The sequence below is a fragment of the Numenius arquata genome, chromosome 6 (genome assembly GCF_964106895.1).
Source record: "Numenius arquata chromosome 6, bNumArq3.hap1.1, whole genome shotgun sequence".
Taxonomy (NCBI): domain Eukaryota; kingdom Metazoa; phylum Chordata; class Aves; order Charadriiformes; family Scolopacidae; genus Numenius; species Numenius arquata.
Genome location: NC_133581.1, coordinates 28,582,876 through 28,602,640, shown reverse-complemented (window position 1 = coordinate 28,602,640; position 19,765 = coordinate 28,582,876). Strand labels below are relative to the sequence as shown.

At 41.5% G+C, this 19,765-nt stretch overlaps 1 protein-coding gene across 1 annotated transcript in view; it reads left to right on the top strand.

The window, feature by feature from the left end:
• Positions 1–5,919: 5,919 nt before the first annotated feature.
• Positions 5,920–19,765, top strand: part of SLC17A6 (solute carrier family 17 member 6) — a 32,703-nt gene continuing 18,857 nt past the window's right edge. Inside the window, exons 1-3 of the mRNA XM_074148832.1 lie at positions 5,920–6,005; positions 8,923–9,175; positions 10,358–10,476. Coding sequence (XP_074004933.1) covers positions 5,920–6,005; positions 8,923–9,175; positions 10,358–10,476 — 458 coding nt within the window. The remainder of the gene's footprint in view (positions 6,006–8,922; positions 9,176–10,357; positions 10,477–19,765) is intronic.

Here is a 19,765-nt window from a genome sequence, read left to right as displayed (position 1 = left end):
TACAAATATCATTGCTTTTGTTTTTATTAGATTTTTTAAAATCTAATTGCTAATATTAAAAACAAACTATATTTTAGACAGGAAAGGGAGAACAGAGGAGACAGATAAATCTTTATGTAATGTAACGGGAAAATTTCCAGCCATGGACTAGTCATATATGGTAACAACAAGTCACCTAGTGGTTTTGTTGGTTAGTTGTGGTATTTTTTTCACCGTGAAATCGGCTATACTAGTAGAACATAGAAATCGACTGCACTTCTAGTGCCTTAAAGGCTTTTACCACTAGAGGGCTGAAGCAACAGCTTCAACACGATAATGAACCTGTCCTGCTACACAGGAGACAAACGCACCTTGGACCATCTGAAAATTAGGTGTTGCCGTTAGAGTTAATCCTATGAGTTTATATGCTTAAAAACAAGATATTCCTTAATACAAAAAAGTTCAGCTTCCAGATACTTTTATGCCTTTTTTCTTTTTTTTTTCTTTTTTTTTTTTTTTTTTTAAATGACCATTGTTACCTTCTGGGAAAGCAATAGCAACTTTTCAAATACCGGGGTTTGTAGCAAGTCATTAGAGTATTTCATCATCTATGTCAGTGCAGAGATTTCTGGGGAAATTACCTCCAGTTCGACTTAAAACTAGAAATCACCCTGAAAAATTAGAATCGTAGCAGCATAGAATACCAGGTTGGAAGGGATGTCACGGATCATCTGGTCCAACCTTTCTTGGCAAAAGCACAGTCTGTACAGAGCTTAGTGTACAACTTCCGTGCTCTATTACGTAGCATTTCTTGTGCTTATTGGGCTATTGGCAAAACAACGTAATAATGTTCTAGCAACTAAAGGGGGGGCATCTAAAAGAGAGTAGCCCAATTTACAAGCTCTAAACTGGCATGTATACCAATTAGCTGAAGTAGTGGAGAAGCTACACAACTTTGCTTGACAAAATGCTCAGTCATAGTTGATGTTGCCTCTGCGGCCAGCTTTCTGCTAGATTTTTCTATTTGTCCTTGTGATCTTGGCCCAAAGTTTCAGATTTCTATTTCCAAGAAGCACAAGCTGGTCAAGAGTGACTTTTCATGTGAATGTGTATGTTCTACATGTGTATCTACACAGATACATGCGTTCTTTAGCATGTTTCAGATCAAGCCTGTTCTCTTTGGGATACAAAACGAGAAAGATAAACAGTCTTCACACTATTGTAGAGATAGAGAGCCAACAGTCCAACTTCTGCCATGTTTGTTTTATAGTGTAGATATTACCAATCCAGCCCACAGCTCAGGAAATTAAAATATCACTCAAGATGTAGGTGACACAGATCTTGAGGAAACAGAAAGAAATTCTGTGAACTTCTAGCATTACGGTGCTTTACAGCTACTCCCTTCAACACCATTGTGTAATGCACTTCTCAACACGCCATAATAACCACGTCGTGCACACAGGTCTGGAGTTATATGCCCAAAAAAAGAACAAGGCAGCTTCATAAAATATACATTTAGCCACTGCTGGATGTATCTCTAAAAGGCAAAATTGTTTATTGTCAGCTCAGCTTCACATAGTTTTAGCTGGGATTCAAGAATCTTTACAAGTTGGAATGCAGGATTCAGCATAGACACGTCTAATGTGACAACACAGGGACACTAAAAGTAAATCTTCAAATTGCCTGATTGTGTGATTTTTCAAGAAACTTGTCCAGTTGTTGCTGTGAATCACCCATCATGACACTGGAGGATAAAACAAAAGCCCACCTAAGTTTTTCTAGAGAGTGGCCCTCACAAACTTTCAGGAAGAATGAGGAAGCCTGTGATTTAAAACAATCTCTTTGTCCTCCTTTTCTGCCTCCTCAGTCAAGGGCTTGACACAAGATTTTATTTCAATAAGTTTTTGAAATATTGAACATTTATTTTCAATAAGTAGTTCACTGAAAAGGCGTTTAGAGGTGTTTCTTCTTCCAGACAACTTTCTTCCTGGTGGCCTGACAAGCAAGATCATTCTTTTGGCATTGCTTTGGGATTTTGCAGTTCCACATTCCCAAAGAAGGTAAAAAATTCCTTTGTTCTTAAGGTGACATCAAATTCCATTGGAGTCAATGGACAGCTACCATAAATAAGAGTGAAAATTCAATCATAATTTTTGAGGCATGTTTATGCTATCCTCAGTTTGAAATAACTCTGTATTACAGACACGCATCTAATGACATAACTAAGATTTTAATCACATAATTTATTCCTGAAGATGATACTGTATCATTAAGACCAGTATTTTGTCACCTTTTAGTAGATGGGGAAAACAAAATCTCTTAGATTTAATCTGGATGATCATACGAATTTAAAGTAACACATATATGATTATTTTTCAAAATGGATCATAAAATACATATTCATTTATAAGGTTTGCATGCATGACACTTGGGAAAGAGCAAATCCATATTGCAGTGTATCAGCAGCAAAGATAAGGTCAAAAATGGAGTTTAAATAAATCACATTTTTAAATCACTGGTATGTATCACTGATAAAAATTTTAACTCAGGGTGTAGTCTGCTTCATCAAGACTAAAATTTAGTGAAGACTTTTTAGTGTTGACTTTGTAGTCATCTGAAAGGATTATACTATATTTAGATAGTATTCTGAGGGTTATTGTTGAAAATTTTGAGATTAGATACATAGCAATAAGCAAAACCAAGCTAGGAACCACATCTGTAATTCTTCATATCTTTCAATTAACCTGTTGAAATAGCTCAATCAGAAACTTGTGAAAAGGGACTATTTATAGAAACAAAAGGGCAGGTAAGAACTCGATCCCTTAGCCTTCACAAAAGAAAAAGAAAATCTTATCAGGCCAAGAGAATTGTATTTAATTACAAGATGTCAGGATAAAACAATAAGCTTTCTGCTCTATGTGAAACACTGCAGGCGTCTGCAGCATCCTGCATCTTACCGTATCATCCCACAGATATTTTTAGAGCTTTTTCAGAACTGCAATTTTTACTGGGTCACTTTTGATTGAATCTCTTTCCTTCTGGTCAATACGTGAACACTTAGCAGGGATATCTGGACTAGGACTTTCTGCATAACATCCTATTTCACCTGCCACTGACACCAGTGGAAAGAACTCACAGTGATTTCACCGGAGTTTGAATTAGGCCTTTTGTGAGATGAGTCTGTCTGTGACAGTAGTATACATTAGAGAAATAATTACTGATAACAATTTTGATAAAATATATTAACGCTGTGTGTTGTTTCTTCTAGAAATGGCTTATTCTACCAATGTTAAATAACTAATATATAATGTTAAAAAAGCTGACAAGTCTGTACATATTTTATAACACATTAGCTTTCTACGGCTCTTATTAGTGCCTCATGTGAAACCAAAACAGCTGAGCTTGATCAGGATGTGAGTTGGTAATATCAGGATATAACATATGACAGACATAAAATTTCCACTTCAAATGGCTACAGCAACAGCCTAGTCACTGTAACATTTTACTGTACCAGCGTTGTTTGCTATTTTGCATATTTTATGCCATTAAGGACTAACTAATTCTCCCCTAGTAAGAGTCTACACCCAGGAATGTCTCATCTGGCTTTTAAATTCATTTTCGTGTGATATGATAAATTATTTCTCTTTCCCAAATCAGTCATCATTTACTTATTAAATGCTATTATTTTACTAATAGTCATTGCTGCTACTTAGTAGCCATAGCATCAAAAACACACCAGTGTTGAGCTTTCTAAAAAAAAAAAAGAGCCAGAGGTCCTTATACGTCATGCGCGAATAAACAAATCACCCTTCCCCAGTAGACCTTACGGTCTCAAATTCCAGCCCAGAAAAGTGCTCAGTAGTTTTCTGAAAGCACTGTGTTACGGAATCTGATCCCATTTCATCCCTGCTAAACAATTTCCTGTTCCTGCTGCCCCTCAGAAAAACCTATTAATACAGGTTTCCATCTGCAATGGCACACCGGAGCCATGAAACACTGGGAAGACTTGCTTATATAACTGTGCAGCTTGGCATGTACTGGGAAAAATCCTTTCAGCAGCGTAATGGTAGTGAAGATGATGTACTGAAACCGAGGCTGAAAACCACATTCAGCACCTAACCATGATTTAGAAATCAGCACTGCATTGTGATGCTAATTAGCAACATTTCAATTACATATAGATTTTAGCTATTTTCCTACTCTAGTACTTTATAGTTCTTTTACAACTTTGAAACGAAATATTGAAATTCTACCCAGATTAATCATTATGGGAATTTCAATACTAAAATAACGGGTCTTTCTTGTATAAACGTGCTTTGCTGCTGTAAAACTTCATTAACCCTCCACCAGAGGGCAACATCAGAAAAAAATGTTTATATAAATCCGAAGAGCAGTTGCTTTTAGGATATTGCAGCTGCAACAGAGGTTTTCACCAGGGAATCTTACTTTTAAAATATGCTGATTACATTTGTCACCAACTAGGCAAATAAGGAGTTTAATAATTTTAGAAGGATTTGTTTAGAGCACTTTATACATTTTATTTTCTTTTTTAATTACCAAATCTACAGAAACTTTAACATGAAGCCTATGAGAAATACAACAGTTATGACTCAGAAAGAAATACTGCGTTTTGCATCTTCAGTCTACTTCAAAGTGATTCAAGTCGGAAAATTACTACTGGTAATAATTCTGTACAGAATGCGGCCAGCTCAATCTAGTGCTGTAACTACCACAAATCAAGTCTAAATGTTATGCTGGCCTATTCAGAGGCATGAAAGCAGAAGACACAAAAGAGATGGAAAACATTAAATGCTTAAGAGGAAGCAGTCACTAATGGATGCCTAATATGATATAAAATAAGCTCTTCGAGTAAATATGGATAGAGACATAAATATACCTTTAGAATAGACGTTATCTATTTATAGCAAGAGCAGTATTATTTGCAGTTAATGCCCTGTTTCCCCAGAAGTGCGACTGACTGCACGAAGGCTGTGTCCTTTTATCCACACGAACAGTACAAGCGGATCACCGACGCTCGCCCCCGACTTGCGAGGCGAACCCCGCGGCTGGCCCCGAAGAAGGGGGAGACGATGGACCCCCACGAAGCACCGCGGACGCGGATGGGAGGCGAGGGCGCGGCTCCCCCTGGGCTGCGGAGCGCGGTCCGCCCCCGCGGCGCGGAGTGGGCGCGGTGCCGTCCGCGGTGCTGAAGGGGGCGAGGCGCTGTCCACGGTCCTGAAGAGGGGGCGAGGCGCCCTGAGGGTGCCTCTCGCCTCCGCCTCGGGGCGCGACCTGCGCGGCCGCGCTGGGAGCAGCGCTGCGCAGGTGGGCGGACGGGCGGGGAGAGCGCGGACGCGCCAGGGCTCCTCGCCGTCCGAGGGATTTAGCCACCGGCTCCGGGGCGCCGGGTGCTCCTCAGCCGCCTGCCTACGGCGGTGAAGCGCACCCCTCCCCCTCCAGCCCTACAGCCGGGGACACCGCCAGCGCCAAACCGAGATTGCTCTGAAGCGCTCCCGCAAAAGGGATCTCCGTCCCCTCCCAGCCGGGCATGGAACTGCCTCCACCCGCCGCCACTGAGCCCTGCAAGGCCGAGAAGAGTTTCTGACCGTGCCTGGCAACTCCGCGCTGCCGGGAAACCCGGGGGCTGCCTGCAGCGTTCTCAGACTCCCCGCTCGCTGCCGCACACAGGCGCGCTCCCTCGCCCTCTCTCCCCCCCCCCCCCCCCCCCCCGCTACCCCCCCGGCTCCGCACGCCGGCGCTCCCTCTCTCTCACACACACACGCACACACGCTCTCCCTCACTCTCCCTTTAGCCGAAGGTGCACTGATAGCCATTTAATGAGGGGGAAAAGTTAAGAGATTGAAGCAATATGAACCATCGTTGCTCGTAGCGGTGCCCTATCCAGAGCAGAGCAGAATCCAGAGAGCCATCCCTGCAGGAATGGAGTCGGTAAAACAAAGGATTTTGACCCCTGGCAAGGAGGGATTGAAGAATTTTGCTGGAAAATCGCTTGGTCAACTCTACAGGTAAGGTTGCGATCTCTTATACGACTCTACTTCCCCGAAATATTTGGAAGCTTTTCTTAACGGCCAGCTGCTGAAGGAGGTGGAATGGTTCGGGGAGGGTAGTGGTGGAGGGGCTGGGAGTTGCTGAGATACCGCCGATATAATCTGGATCCTGGAAACTAGTGCTGAAGCTTCTCAATATGGCACCCTCGTAACTTCTCTATCTGATTCGTAGATGGTGTCAGTAAATATGTAGCCAAGGATTACCCCATCTTTCTCCCACAAAAACAGGATCCCATCTTGAAATCATAATTAGGAGAGAGCAGCTCCTTGTAATTTTTTTCTCCGTTAATTTTGCAATGCATTCCCAGGATCTTTTCCCCTGCCTTTACCAGCCATTAAATAATAATACTAATACTAATACTAATACTAATACTAATACTAATAATCATCTTTCCTTGTTTCGATTAGTCTTGTCCCTTGTGTAATTCGTCGTCGTCGGAAGATAAACATGGAGATGTATAAATAATTGATACCCGAACGATTTTTTTTCTCCTGAAGCTGAAATATACAGAGGGATGTGTTTAATTATTTATCCGTCTGCCTTAAGAAGCATCCACTTGTCTTATAAGTAATACACAACTGCAATTGCTAACTCAAAGGCATCACTCAACAGTATGTTTCTGTGTGTACAGAACATTTCTACCGTCTTCGAGCCCTGTACGCACAGATAAACAAGCCCAAATTCTCGCATACCTAAAGAGGGTACGCACTAAAGTTAACACATCTCCCTCCATCCAATCTGGCGACTTTGGTGACCTCCAGGACGTCTGAAAATAGTCTGTGAAATTCCAATTGTTTTCGATTGTGCCCTCTGCTAGAAATTACCCCCAAGTGGGTTTTTTTCGAATTCAGATTACAGGTAACTGCGGATTTATCTGTCTAGGGTAGGTCACGTAAAAGTCTTTTTTCCATACCTATGCGGCAGTGTTGGGCACAGGCACAAGGCTGTTCCACAGCATGAGTCACAACTTCTGCTGCCATTTTCAGGGAAGGGGACATATCAGTGAAGTGATAAAGACAAAAGTAAGATTTCAGTTTTAGCAGTACAATATTGAAAAGCCAAAAGCAAAACCAAAGCAATCAACAACACAGTGAATATTCTACAGGGGTTTTTTTTTTGGTTTTTTTTTTGGTCATATTTTAATTGTTTTCCATGGTCAGGAAAAGAAAATAAATATTGATAATCCAGAATAACTGCTTAAAAGATAATTAAGGAAAAAACCCTCTTTTTTTTTTTCCCTAAAAGATTCTATAACATTAAAATAAAATCATCATGTCTACATGATTCACATAGTGAACAATGAAGAAACGGTGTTTGTATTTGCCAGCAAAACTCCGTTTGAACTCCCTCCTTGATTAACAAATGCGCAAATTACTATTTGTTTTCAATGGGCGGGACTGAAGTATTGTGTTTCCGATTTTTCAGAATTAAAATAGTTTTCCTGTCCCTTACACATTGATTTCTAGTGTCTTCCCGAAGACAAGAAGCCCATTCAGGGAGAAAACACTTCTACACAGTCCTTTATTCGCACGAACGAGTTTTGAACAAAAAACCACGGTGTTTTATTTTACTTACGTCTTTAAAACATTTCTTAATGGTGTGGTCTTTAAGCATGGAAATAATTCTCCCAGCAAAGAAAAATTGGAAGAATTTCAATTCAGTAACTATTGGAGAAAATCCCTGTATTTTCTCCGAAACACGGAGAACGTTTTAAGCCTGATTCTGCTAATTGTTACTGCTCCATTAGCCGGATGAGTTAACCTCAAAGAGATGCTCCGAGGAGAATTTCTAGAGCAGGGGTGAGGGCGGCGGTAGGAGAGTCCCGAGTGTCGGGAAATGGTGCGATATTCGCTCCTCAAGAGGATGGAGCTAGGATGGAGGCGGTTAGGTTCCCTGTCTCTTAAATATCTGAGTGACTACAGAAGAACATTAAAAGATTCAGCATGGGACACTTGTTCGATAAACCCGGTCTTTCTTGCTACCGACATCGCAATTTTAAAGCTTTTCCAGCAAAGAAGAAATAAACCGAAATGTTCTGTCACTTTTGGTGGGTGGCGGGGTGGGGGGGTGTTGGGTATTTTTCTGTTGATTGGAAATAGTTGCAAACAACCATTTCCCGTCAGATTCCTGCACATTGTTTTCTAGGAGCTAGGATTCTCATATAAAAAGAAGGGAGTGGGGGCAATGAGATCGAGTTTAAAGCCCATCAGGGGAGGTTAAACCTGCTAAGAGATCGCACGCTCACACCGTGTAGCTGAGCAGGTACGATCTTTTGGAAAGACTTCTCCGGAGCTGCCAGTTCTCTAAAGACGGTCATGTTTTCTTTCGCTGGATGTGACAGCCATTTTGCAAATCTAAAATAAGTAGCAATATCGCCGCCCCCCTCCCTTTCTGTTAATATTTCTTCTGTTCCCAGACCTGAAGCGAGATACACACCGTGATCAACCCCCTGGGTGTTTCTAACATAGCAAGAAGGGAATAAAACCTTCTCCAAAAGACTGTTTCGGTTTCCATACTATGCCTCTTGGGCTACCCAACATGGCGCCTCTGCAGTGGTAGAGATGATGTCTTCTTAATGCGTCCTACATATTTAAGCAGAAGGCTTTAATGATAGATGAGCAATTCTCAGCTAGAGCTCCTCCCTGGGCTTCTGCGGCGGGGTGGCAGGGGGGAGTTGGGGATGACTAATCGTGACTCCCACAGGTCATTGCCAAAGAACAGTTGAAGGTGAATGGAAAACAAGGAATAAATCCTCAAATCAATCCAAACCGAGCCAAAGGGGCGGGGGGAGTGGTGAACTTAAGCCATCAGCTACCCGAAGCGGCTGTGCGCTCAGGCGGCCAGGGCTTGACTTTCCCTTCTTGTGTCGGGCAGAGTCCTAGAGAAGAGGCAGAAGCCCGGGGACACCATCGAGCTGACGGAAGATGGAAAGCCCATGGAAATGCCCGAGAAGAAAGCCCCGCTGTGCGACTGTACCTGCTTCGGGCTGCCCCGGAGGTACATCATTGCCATCATGAGTGGACTGGGATTCTGCATTTCCTTCGGGATCCGATGTAATTTAGGAGTGGCCATCGTGGATATGGTCAATAACAGCACCATACACCGAGGAGGAAAAATTATTAAAGAGGTGGGAACCCTTCCCTCGTAAACTCCGTTCCTCCCAGTATAACTCCCAGGTGGAGCACCTTTAGCGCAGGCGAGACGGGCTCGGACGGTTTCGCAGCATTTTCCCCCCTCACCCCCCCGTTTCATCCCGCGATGCTCCCCGGCCCGGGGCGGGACCCACCCACCCCCCCCCCCCCCCCGCACTGCCCGGCCCCGCCGCTGCCCTTTATAGGAGGGAAACCCCGTTCTTGAAGGAGAAACAATTTTTACCGATTATTCCTATTTTTCCTTTTCGGTTCCCAGCCCCATTTTGCGGTATTAATTTGAGGGCAGATATACATTTTATTCTTTTTCCCTTTCGCACACAATCTTGAAAAAACGCAGGTATCTCGTAAAATAAATGTAGGGGATGGGGGAAAGAGGGCGTCGAATAAGCGACCGCCGGCGGATGCGCCGCGCTGTAACGGAGACCGGGAGGTTGTGCAGGAATGTTTGAAAACACCAGTGAAAGAATTTCCGTCGATAAAAGGCGTTAAAACGATAAGACCCGTTTTAAAAAGGGGAATAGTCTAGCGAGAAAGAGGTGGATGATAAATACGGATGAGTGTTAAATATGTAAGTCGGCAGACAAAAGCCTACAGCTTACTCCTTGCTCGGGGAAGGTGCACAGCCACCGCCGTGCGGGCAGGGAGGGCAGGCGGCGCCTCCGCCGTCCCCTCCGTCCCGTCCCCTTCCCGCCACCGACGGCGCAGGGCTGTATCTGCAAGCCGGGAGAGACGGCTCCGAGAGGGTGCAGCGACAGCCGGGTGTCCCCGCGGGTCCCAGCGGCTCCCCGGGGCTGCGCTGCCCCGGCCCGGCCCCGCGGAGACCGCCCCGGCCGAGCGGTTCTGGTCACTAGGGGTGTCCTAGGGGGAGGCACGGACGGTGCCGGGTTTATTGCTGTTATTGAATTTGTTTTGCTGGTTATTTACCCGGCGGGCAGCTGCAGTATTCGCTGTGGTGGGCTAAAGCACGGTTAGCAGCTTTGGGCGCCCGGCGCGCCGCGTCCCTGTCCCCGTGCCCCGGCCAAGTGCCACCCCCGCGGTAGAAACGCCCCCCTCAACTGCCCGGTACGAAGTTTCTGCGTGTGAATGTTTTAATCTGGCACGATTACAGCCTTCCTCTTCTCTTTCTCTCCTTCTGTCCCGGTCCCTTGCATTGGAAGAAAGCGAAGTTTAATTGGGATCCTGAAACAGTTGGCATGATCCACGGCTCTTTTTTCTGGGGATACATAATCACCCAAATCCCCGGCGGATATATCTCGTCCCGGCTGGCAGCTAACAGGTAACGACGGCCTAAATAGCCCCAGGGTCCGAGCGGGAGGTGCCGGGGAGCGGGGGGAGCCACTGACACACGCACATACCCCCCCGGAGCCGGGGGCAGGGCAGGACGGCCGGGCCCCCCGCAGCTGAGGCTCCCCCGCACCCTGGCAGCAAACCCTCCCCTCCACCCCCTCTCTTCCCCGCTCCACCCCCCCCCCCCCCCCCCCCGCCCCCTAGTTCAAAGGCGGTGGCGTTAAATAAGAAAAAATAATAGTATGAAATCCGGAAAGGCGGATGTGGTGACGCATTGCCCACCTGTCTTAACTACCTGCTGGTTTCACGCGGGATATCTCGTGTTTGTTTCTTTTTCCTTTAATACCTCGTTTAAGAAGGTTGTGGCAATGAGATTTAAACAGCCTGTGTTCAGAGGCAAATTCAAAGATTCATTATTTCATCAAAGCTTGAGAGATTTTTTTTTTTTTTTTCCGTGACTGAACGAAAGAATTTTATGATTTTTGTTTTAATGACAAGGAAAACCGTCAGCAGGAATTCTCCATTAATGCACAAATGAATTTAGAATGGTCGAAAAACATGTTTCAATGAGACTTCCACAATGAAAAGAAAGTGCAGATGGTGCGGGGACTTAAGGACTCGTTTCTATGGTGTCTGGCAATTTTTCAAGCACCCAGGGTGCGATTCTACCTGTTAATTAGATCCACTGAGTATTCAAGACACATGAGGCTTTCACATCCACGCTTAATGCCATAGGCTCATCGTTCGCAGAAGCAGCGAAGGTCCTAGTGCCACTCTTCAAAACAATAACAAACTAAGTGCAAATGGACACTAAAATCGGCAATATATACCTTTAACTCTTCTCAGGAGTGTGCAACATCAAAGGTAGGCCTGGGTAGGCAGAGAGCTTTGCCTGGTGAGCAAGCTTACTTGTGTTTGTTTGAGAAAGAAGGGGAGGAGAGAGGGGAGCTGCGGCAAAAATGCTCTCTCCAAGGTAAATAGCTTTTTAGACAGAGACCTACATTAAAAAGAACGAGTATTTACTAATGGAGAGAGGCTCTGCAACCGAGAAAACCCTCATGTCCCTCCTTTTAAAGCAAATAAACCCCAATACAACATTCATTAAACTGGGATATCCATTGCCTGTCTGTTTACAAGTGTCATCCTTCTGATAACGCTTCAGAAATGTAAAAGGACATTTCAAATAACAATTAGCAGCCAATTAAAGGGTTCTTTTCCTTTTCTTCCTCCTTCGAACATTTTTGCATCTTTACACAGGCTGTAACCCCTCAGGATTAATTGGAGTTTGGCTTAAGTAAAGACTGCAGAATTTGACTCAGAGAACCAAAAATCTGTCTTCATTATCCAGAGCAACATCGGTAAAGTCATTCGAATCAATCCAAATTTAAAGTGGTGCAACTACAAAGGTTTGCAAGTCAATGGCAGGGACATTCCCAGGAAAACTCATTAGTAGAAACACAACCTGGCATAAGTGAATCTGGTGTCTCCCCTTTTCACAAACATTTACAATGGTAAATGAAGACTAGTTCCAGTTATTAACCTGGGTGTATTTTAACTCAGCAATTTTCCCAGATTAGTGGTTAGTTATTACTATTGTGGAAGCCTCTGAGACAACTCCAACACAAGGCAAATGACTATGTAAATCACAGATTTAATTAAGGAACTAGCTAAGACGTACATGCCAGTAATTGCAAATAGTAAAATATGGATAGTGGCTGTGATTTATATTTAGTTTGTAGATAAAAATGGCAGAGAATAGAGTGCTGCATGGTTAGATGTAGTGGTTAGAATAACAGAGTACTGAGGAGGTGGAAATACAAGTTAGTTCCTGAATGCTACAAAGAGATTTTGACATCTACACGTTCAACTTGAAATGAACAGGATGACTGTAGGGTAAAGCGGCATCCAAAATAAGGTGAAAGCCTTGATGTCCATACTTTTTCCAAGAAACTGCATAAGAAAAAGTCAAGTAGGTGAGTATGCAGGCCTAGAAGCCTAAAGCACCAATAGAATACGAGCTACTATAAAAGTCCCTGCTGATTTACAAGCCTCGTGCTACAGCCACAACTGGTCCCTTCACACTGTGGTGGATGACAGCCAAGTAACATATTTATTTATTTTTTTACAAACCTCACTGAATATCTTTGTGACGTCAATGGTTTCCTTTGCATTCAGAGCAAGTCTGAATTTATACAGAAAAATGAAGTTCAGATGTGCTCTACATAAAAAATAATAAACTTTAGAATAACATCACCATAATCAAGATCATCTGTGAGAAACTCAGTCTTGAGCTTAAGAAAAAGGGAGATTTTCAAGACTTTAATTTCCTGGAAGGGAAGGAGATAATGATTACATGGAAAAGATAGCATGAGCGAGCGACTGACTCCCAACTGCTAAGAGTGTGAAGGAAGGAAATTGGGAGGAAGGTTAAGGTGTGCTTTGAGAGCTTAATTTATTATTGACAGGGAGTTGCTGAGTGTACGGCACTGAGTTTGCTTGACATTAAGATTCAGTCTAGCAACCAATTATAGAGATTGAGTTGACATAATTTGAAAGTTTCTCTAAGGTAAAACACATGGAAGAAATGACCTTCCTGTGATATCAAGAAAATCTTTCTACACACAATGCATTAATTTCAAACAAGGCTGAAACCATTAATTTTGATTCTGCCCCTGTTTTAAAATACTTACTGCCAATCAAGAATTAGCAGCCCTCAGCTTCGAACTTTCTAACGTATTTTCTTCAACTGAGTCTATCGATGGGTCGCATTTTACTGAGATCCTTTGCTAATTGTAGAACTCAAGGCTGCTGGTGCATAGTTACTGTCTTCTGCCTTGACCCACTGCTCTTCTCATGCATAGCTCCCCATTACTTCTGACAGATCAGATTCAGTGATTTACAGACTTACAAGTAGCAAATGGAGTTTCTCGGGAATTTGCACTTGATAGCTTGGATCTCAATTTATCTTATATTGCATCATTGAGAATTTTCTGTTATACGGTATTTTCAGCCCAACACTAAGAAAAATGTTTTACCTAAAAGAGGTGTATTTATGCTGCTATAGTACAAACAAGGTCAAACAAAACTGCATTCAAAAATTTCAAAAGAGAACGTTCAGAAACAAAACATCTCCTGAGCACTTGCCTCTCAGGTGGTCAATAGAGTCAGTGCTCCTAAACACTTTCAACCTCTATTGACTTTGGTAAGAATAGGGAACCTTCAGTACGTTGCAAGACAACATAGTTTTTCACACAGGGATTGGACCTCAGGTGTCCCCTCATTTGCAATCAGTGAAGCTTTAAACTTGCATCCCTTGAGTAGTGTGTGGAAAAAGAAGAGGATTCTCTTTTGCCCCAAGAGGCTAGAGACCTGTCCTCCTGGAGGAGGATCTGCTGCTGGAAGATGCTGGTATGAAAGCACTATGCAACCGACCACAGCAGACTAAGGCAACAAAGGAAGAGCAATGCAGAGTCCCATGGGTAGGGTTTGTTACAGCTAGACCTTTTCTCAGGGTTAACTTCTCAATGAAAAACGAACGATTAACTTTGCCATCGATTAAGCAAGACATGATGATAGCAGAGAGTATCGAGCAGGCTCTAGTAGGTTAGAGAAGGCATCTTGTTACATGGACATCCAGGTCTGTGAGTAATCTAGGTTACTTCTCCTACTTGAACATATGTACAGCCTTATACTAAAAAAAGAGCCCTTCTCCCCAGGCTGCAGTGCACTGGGAGTAGAATTCATGGTTCCTGCCGAGATTTTTACGTAACTATCGAGATAAAATCGGCTATGATTCAGAGCTTTCGAGACTGTAGGGGCCAGAACAGAGAAGCAGATTCCAGAGACAAATCCAGAATAATATGAATTTTTATTGGTTATAACCCTTTCTGATAAGTAATAGCAAAGCTTTCTCCCCAAAAACTGAATAAAGAGTGAGTTTGGGGTTTTTTTTGGGGTTTTTTTTTTAGGTTGTTGGGGATTCAATGTTATGTTTATCACTAAATCATAGTGGATTTTGACTATTGCGAGTGAGGCTTTTAGGAGGAAGGAACTGAGTTGCTTTTGCATTGTTAAAAAGTATTTCTCCTTGAAAAATACAAGAAAACATGAAAATTCAAGTGTGATGCCCTAATACCATATATCCACACTATTTAATCAGCTGAGCTATTACTCATAATGGGAGTTAATGCCATTTAAAAGCACATAAATCTCATTGGAATCCTTTTAAAGTACAGGTTTTAATGCCAACATTACAGAGGCTCCCACCAGAGGGGTTGTCATTATATGATTACTATGCGATGTGAACACAAAGGGTCTGAAATGCTGACAGTCCTCCAACCCCACCTACTCGTAATTTCTACTTAGTCCATGAAAAGAATTTTGGCTAGGGCTAATCAGAATGCAACTCATCTTGGCAAATTTTAAAAAGCAATCATAATTCTCAGGGACTGAAATCTTATTAGAAGAAAGAAAAAGAAATCTGTGGTTTGGTGGTTCTCCAACTCTATAATTCAAAACTTGATTTAAATGGAATGCAATAGCCAAGGTGTTTAAATGTTCTAAACCAAGGCGAGGGATGCAATATTCTGATATGAAATTCAGAAATGTCATTTAATAATTACATTCTTTTGTAGTATCTTAACAACTATATTATAAACAGATTTTGCTGTTCTGATGCTTTGAAAACAGCAAACTGGAAACTGATGCAGTTTTTCTTGACTCTGAGCTCCTCCAGGAAGATTTATACTGTTTGAGTGAGTTAACAAGCACTTCAAACCCCAGGTGTATTGTGTCATTCCCAAAATATGCATGTCTTTGCCTGTCTGCTGCATAAGGACCCCAGGTTACTTGGAGTATTTGCATGGGTCATCACTTGCTGTGATGAAACCCCTCCTTTCTGTGTTTTGCACAACCAAGAGAGTGCCTGTAACTGGACTAGTGATATTCATCACACTGGGAGACTGCCGATTACCTGGCTAGTGTTTATGAACCTTTCAAAGATATGATACTGCTGAATAGTCCTTAAATAAGATCTACTGTGACCTTTGCATTTCATCAGCCATTTTGGGAATGCTGATAAACTTGTGGGTATGAAAAGGACCCGACAATCAGATGATATATTAAATACTGTTTGGTAAACTGGCTTCTGTTCAATATATACGACACCCAAGCGCAAAGTGACATCAGGGAGTGGGGACCCACCCTGGAAAGCAGTCACGCTGAATGGGATCTTAAGCCATGCTGAACTAGAAACCCATCATGAACTTCCAACGTGATGCTCTAATAAGGAAGCTGATGTAATCCTGGGATATTTATTTTTCTGGTTTAAATGCAGTGAGTGTATTTAGGTCAATGACACTGTCCTTGGATTGCTGTGCGTAATTTGGGTACGTGCATATTAATATGTGTGTCAAAAAATTAGAGATTTAGAGATCCTTAATTACTTAAAAGATGTCAGTATATAATGTCACATGGTGAAAGAAATAGAAAGAACTATGTATTCAGGATATCAGTATATAAAAAAGAATACTAGGAGGTAATCTGACTACAAAGTATGTATAAAACTCCACTAAAAAAAATTGCTGGGTATAAATGTGTACTTTAGTCCCATGGAAAGATATAACAAGAATCAGTAAATGACAACCATATAAATGAAAAAAAAGCATAAATACCAACAATAACAACTAGCCACCATTGGTCCAACTATAGAAATGATATGATAGATTCTTCTTCTTTGGGTGTTAGATTGCTATATTGGAAGTTACATTTCAGCTATTATAAAATGTTTTCAGTACAGGGATAATTAAGCGAAACATAAGGGATAATCAAGTGAAACATAAGGGTTAATGCCATAGTGATTGTCAGGCTAGATGGCCTTAAAACTAAGCGCTTGTTTTGTTTTTACTCTAGAAATAGAATAATTTTATTTAAATTAATGTTTCCTGTTCCTCATTCATGCTATTGCAAAGCTGCCACTGCCTGTGAATAAACTACCTGCTGTGCTGTCACACATACATAGAAAGGTGTGAAACCATACAGGTTTTTACCATCTCATTTCAGGACAATTATATATCATTAAATTTTAACTTCTGATACATTCTTTTAAAATTCTTTAAATACCATGCTGGAAACCTATGATAAAAACCACCTTGCCCTATCAAAAGCATTACCAAAATGCTGTGGCAGTATTTTCTCATTGATTTCCTAAGTGAACAGTTTAAATACTTGTTATAAATTAGGGAAGATTCTCCAAAATTAGTGGGTCATTGTTAGATTACGCAGGATAGGGAATTAATTCCCAAGTTTGCAGTTACATACTTAAAATAGAAATACAGGTTATGCACGTATGTGCCAAGTACTGTTTCAAAAATAGCTCTGCAATAATTACAGACTTTTCTTGGTAAAACAAAGCTGAGTGACCATTTTAGCTCATTTGTGCATACTCAGACATCAGAACTTTCTTACACAAAGAAATACAAAAGGCAGAACAAAATGACAATTTTTAAAAAATTAAAGCTCCCTTATAATTCTATGATAATGGCATATATTTCTTATTATCTGTTAAACCACAAATCCTGGCACTATTCACATTAAGAATCATCACTACACAACTATACTAAATTTCTCTACAATGCAATTATCTCTCATCCATGTTGAACTCTTCATCGTCACATTCTAACCTGAATGAAAACATACAAATCAACCTTTCACTTCAAATTCATCTTTGTTTTTAAAGTGCTATTCATCTTGTTATTAAGGGCTAAATCCTTCTTCCTAGCAAGTAATCTGATAGGATTATTTGCATGAATAAACTGAATGATATTTCAGACAACTGTATGTCGGTGCATTTCATCTCAGTTTCAGGGATTTTCACTGAAACTGTGTCACTAGTGTGTCAGTGAAATCAGGATATTATTCTCTAACTCAGCCTTAATGACAGAAAGCATAAAAAACATAAGGTAAAGCATTAGTCTAGAAATACAAGTGCAAAGAGTACCTATAAATTATAAGTAGATATATTGCGTGTTTTTCTGATTTGCAAATGATGTATAATTCACAGCATGACCCAGGAGTTTGTGTATGCTTAGCCAAGAGCCAACCTCTGAACTTCTGCAGACGTAAGCTGACCTTGCACTGTAGGAGAGAACCCCCCAAACTGTACTTTCACGTTCAGTTCAAAATCCTGCAGATTAAACTGGGCTCCAACCCCAGGCACTGGTGTTGGGTTTGCCTGTTTCCAGGCAAAGAAGCCTATATTGCACAAAAAGCCCAAGATGATTTTGTCACCTTACTGTATTGCAGGGTCTCTTAAGCACCAGTCACTGTAAGAAGGGGACTGGGGAAACATCTATGGGTGGCTGGTACCACTGCTGCCTCTGCCATATGGCTCAGGGTCCTTCCATTTTCCTGTCATGAATGATGAAGCTGTTTTCACAATTTAATGATGCAACAAGGGATTTGGATGGGGGTTTTGGTTGGTAAAAGAGGGCCTCAGATGTGTGACAAAAATTAATAATGTATCCAAGCCCTTATTATACTAGATTAGATGGCGGGAGGTCGGCTTTTACATATTAATGCTTCATGAAGGGCTTATAATAGGATTTACTATGAAGGGCACACAGACACATCCCCCTCCTCCCTTGTACACATATGAATAAAAATAACCTGTTTTATCATGTTTTTAAAAAGCCAAATAAAGCTGCTATACTACAGCTGCTGGCCACAGACTATTATTAAAGAGGATCGGTTTTCAGCGATTCTCTTGTGAAGCATGGTCAACCTAACACTGGCACTTGGGAATAAGTGTTCCTTTCTATTGTCAAAGGTAGTTTATTCTATCTGTTTTGCTGGGCAGCTGAGTTCATCAACCACTCTAATATTCATGGCATAATCCCACCTTTGTTAGCTCTATGCCATTTTATGTAAATTAAAGGCCCGATTCAGAAAAAAACACTACATTCTGTGTATATTATATATGAAGCCATAAAGTGTCAGGGGGGGCATTTCACAGGAATATGTCTAGAGTAGAGGGGTCAACAGAGTCATCAGGAAATTAGCCTATACTAGAGAAAAGTCAGAATGATGATATATGTCCTAGAATAGCTAAACGGTGCCTCCCCACGCTGGATTAATTTTCACTTAGTCCATTTCAAATACATAAACAGAAATATAAATTTTCCCAAGAAGGGTAATCAGCACGATTACAAACTGAAAAGGTAACTAGAACAAGGTAAATACTATCAATCACGATTATTCAGGTTACAAAGGTGATGAACAGGTGACATAACAGGTACATACTTAATCAACATCAGTGCTGTAATGTAAATATTCCAAATGAGTGGCTACTCACAGTTCGTAGTCAAGGAGGTAACCATTGAGGCACAGGGGAACAGCTGAAAAAAATGCAAACAGTTGTCACAATATATTACTGACTAAAGTCTTTTCAGAAGTCAGTAAGAGCACTGTTTACATTTACATAAATTGAAAGCAAGTAAACCATTATCAATGGTGTTAAATTTAGAGCTTCCAAGCAAACCTCAAGTAAGTACATTATAGGCTAAAATATGATTTTCTCTGTTACTGACAAGCACCTGTGTTACTCTCAGTTGACTAGTACAAGTCCACAAACGTGGGCTTTTGGAACTACTTGGATATAGAATGGCAGTGATCCTCAAGATACTAAATGCAGAGAGCTACATTTACTCTTGATGAATTTTTCCTGGACTGAATATAAAAATTTCTAAATTTGACCCTGCTTGCTCAGATATAACTGACAAGAGTAGGATTATGTCTGAAATTTGGACTTATTTTTGCATTCCATCCTCCATTGATCCAAATCCTTTGAAATTGATATCTGTAGAAAAATTGCCACACAGTTTACATAAAATTACACTGGACACTTTCAGACCAAGTTTATAAAGAAACATATTATTTATTGGAATTATATCATCCGGCTATGTCAATCCTATCAAATAACTTTGCTCCCAGTTGTCTCCCAGGCCCCGAGCCCCCATGAATCCCTGCTGCATGTATGATACCTCACAACCAGAGTCCCTTTCAGAGGGAAAAAGACTAATCCTCTCTGAAACAAAACTCCCATATCCTTCTGACATACTTCCAGGCACTCTATCCACAGGTGTCCTTAATCACCTCTACCTGCTTTGATGCTTCACCCCAATACAGTATATACACCGGATTTCATGCAACAAAATGCTGTTTAGGTTGGTTGCATAAAAACACTAATGTCACAGTCACTTTGCTCTGAAGGGATCAGTGTT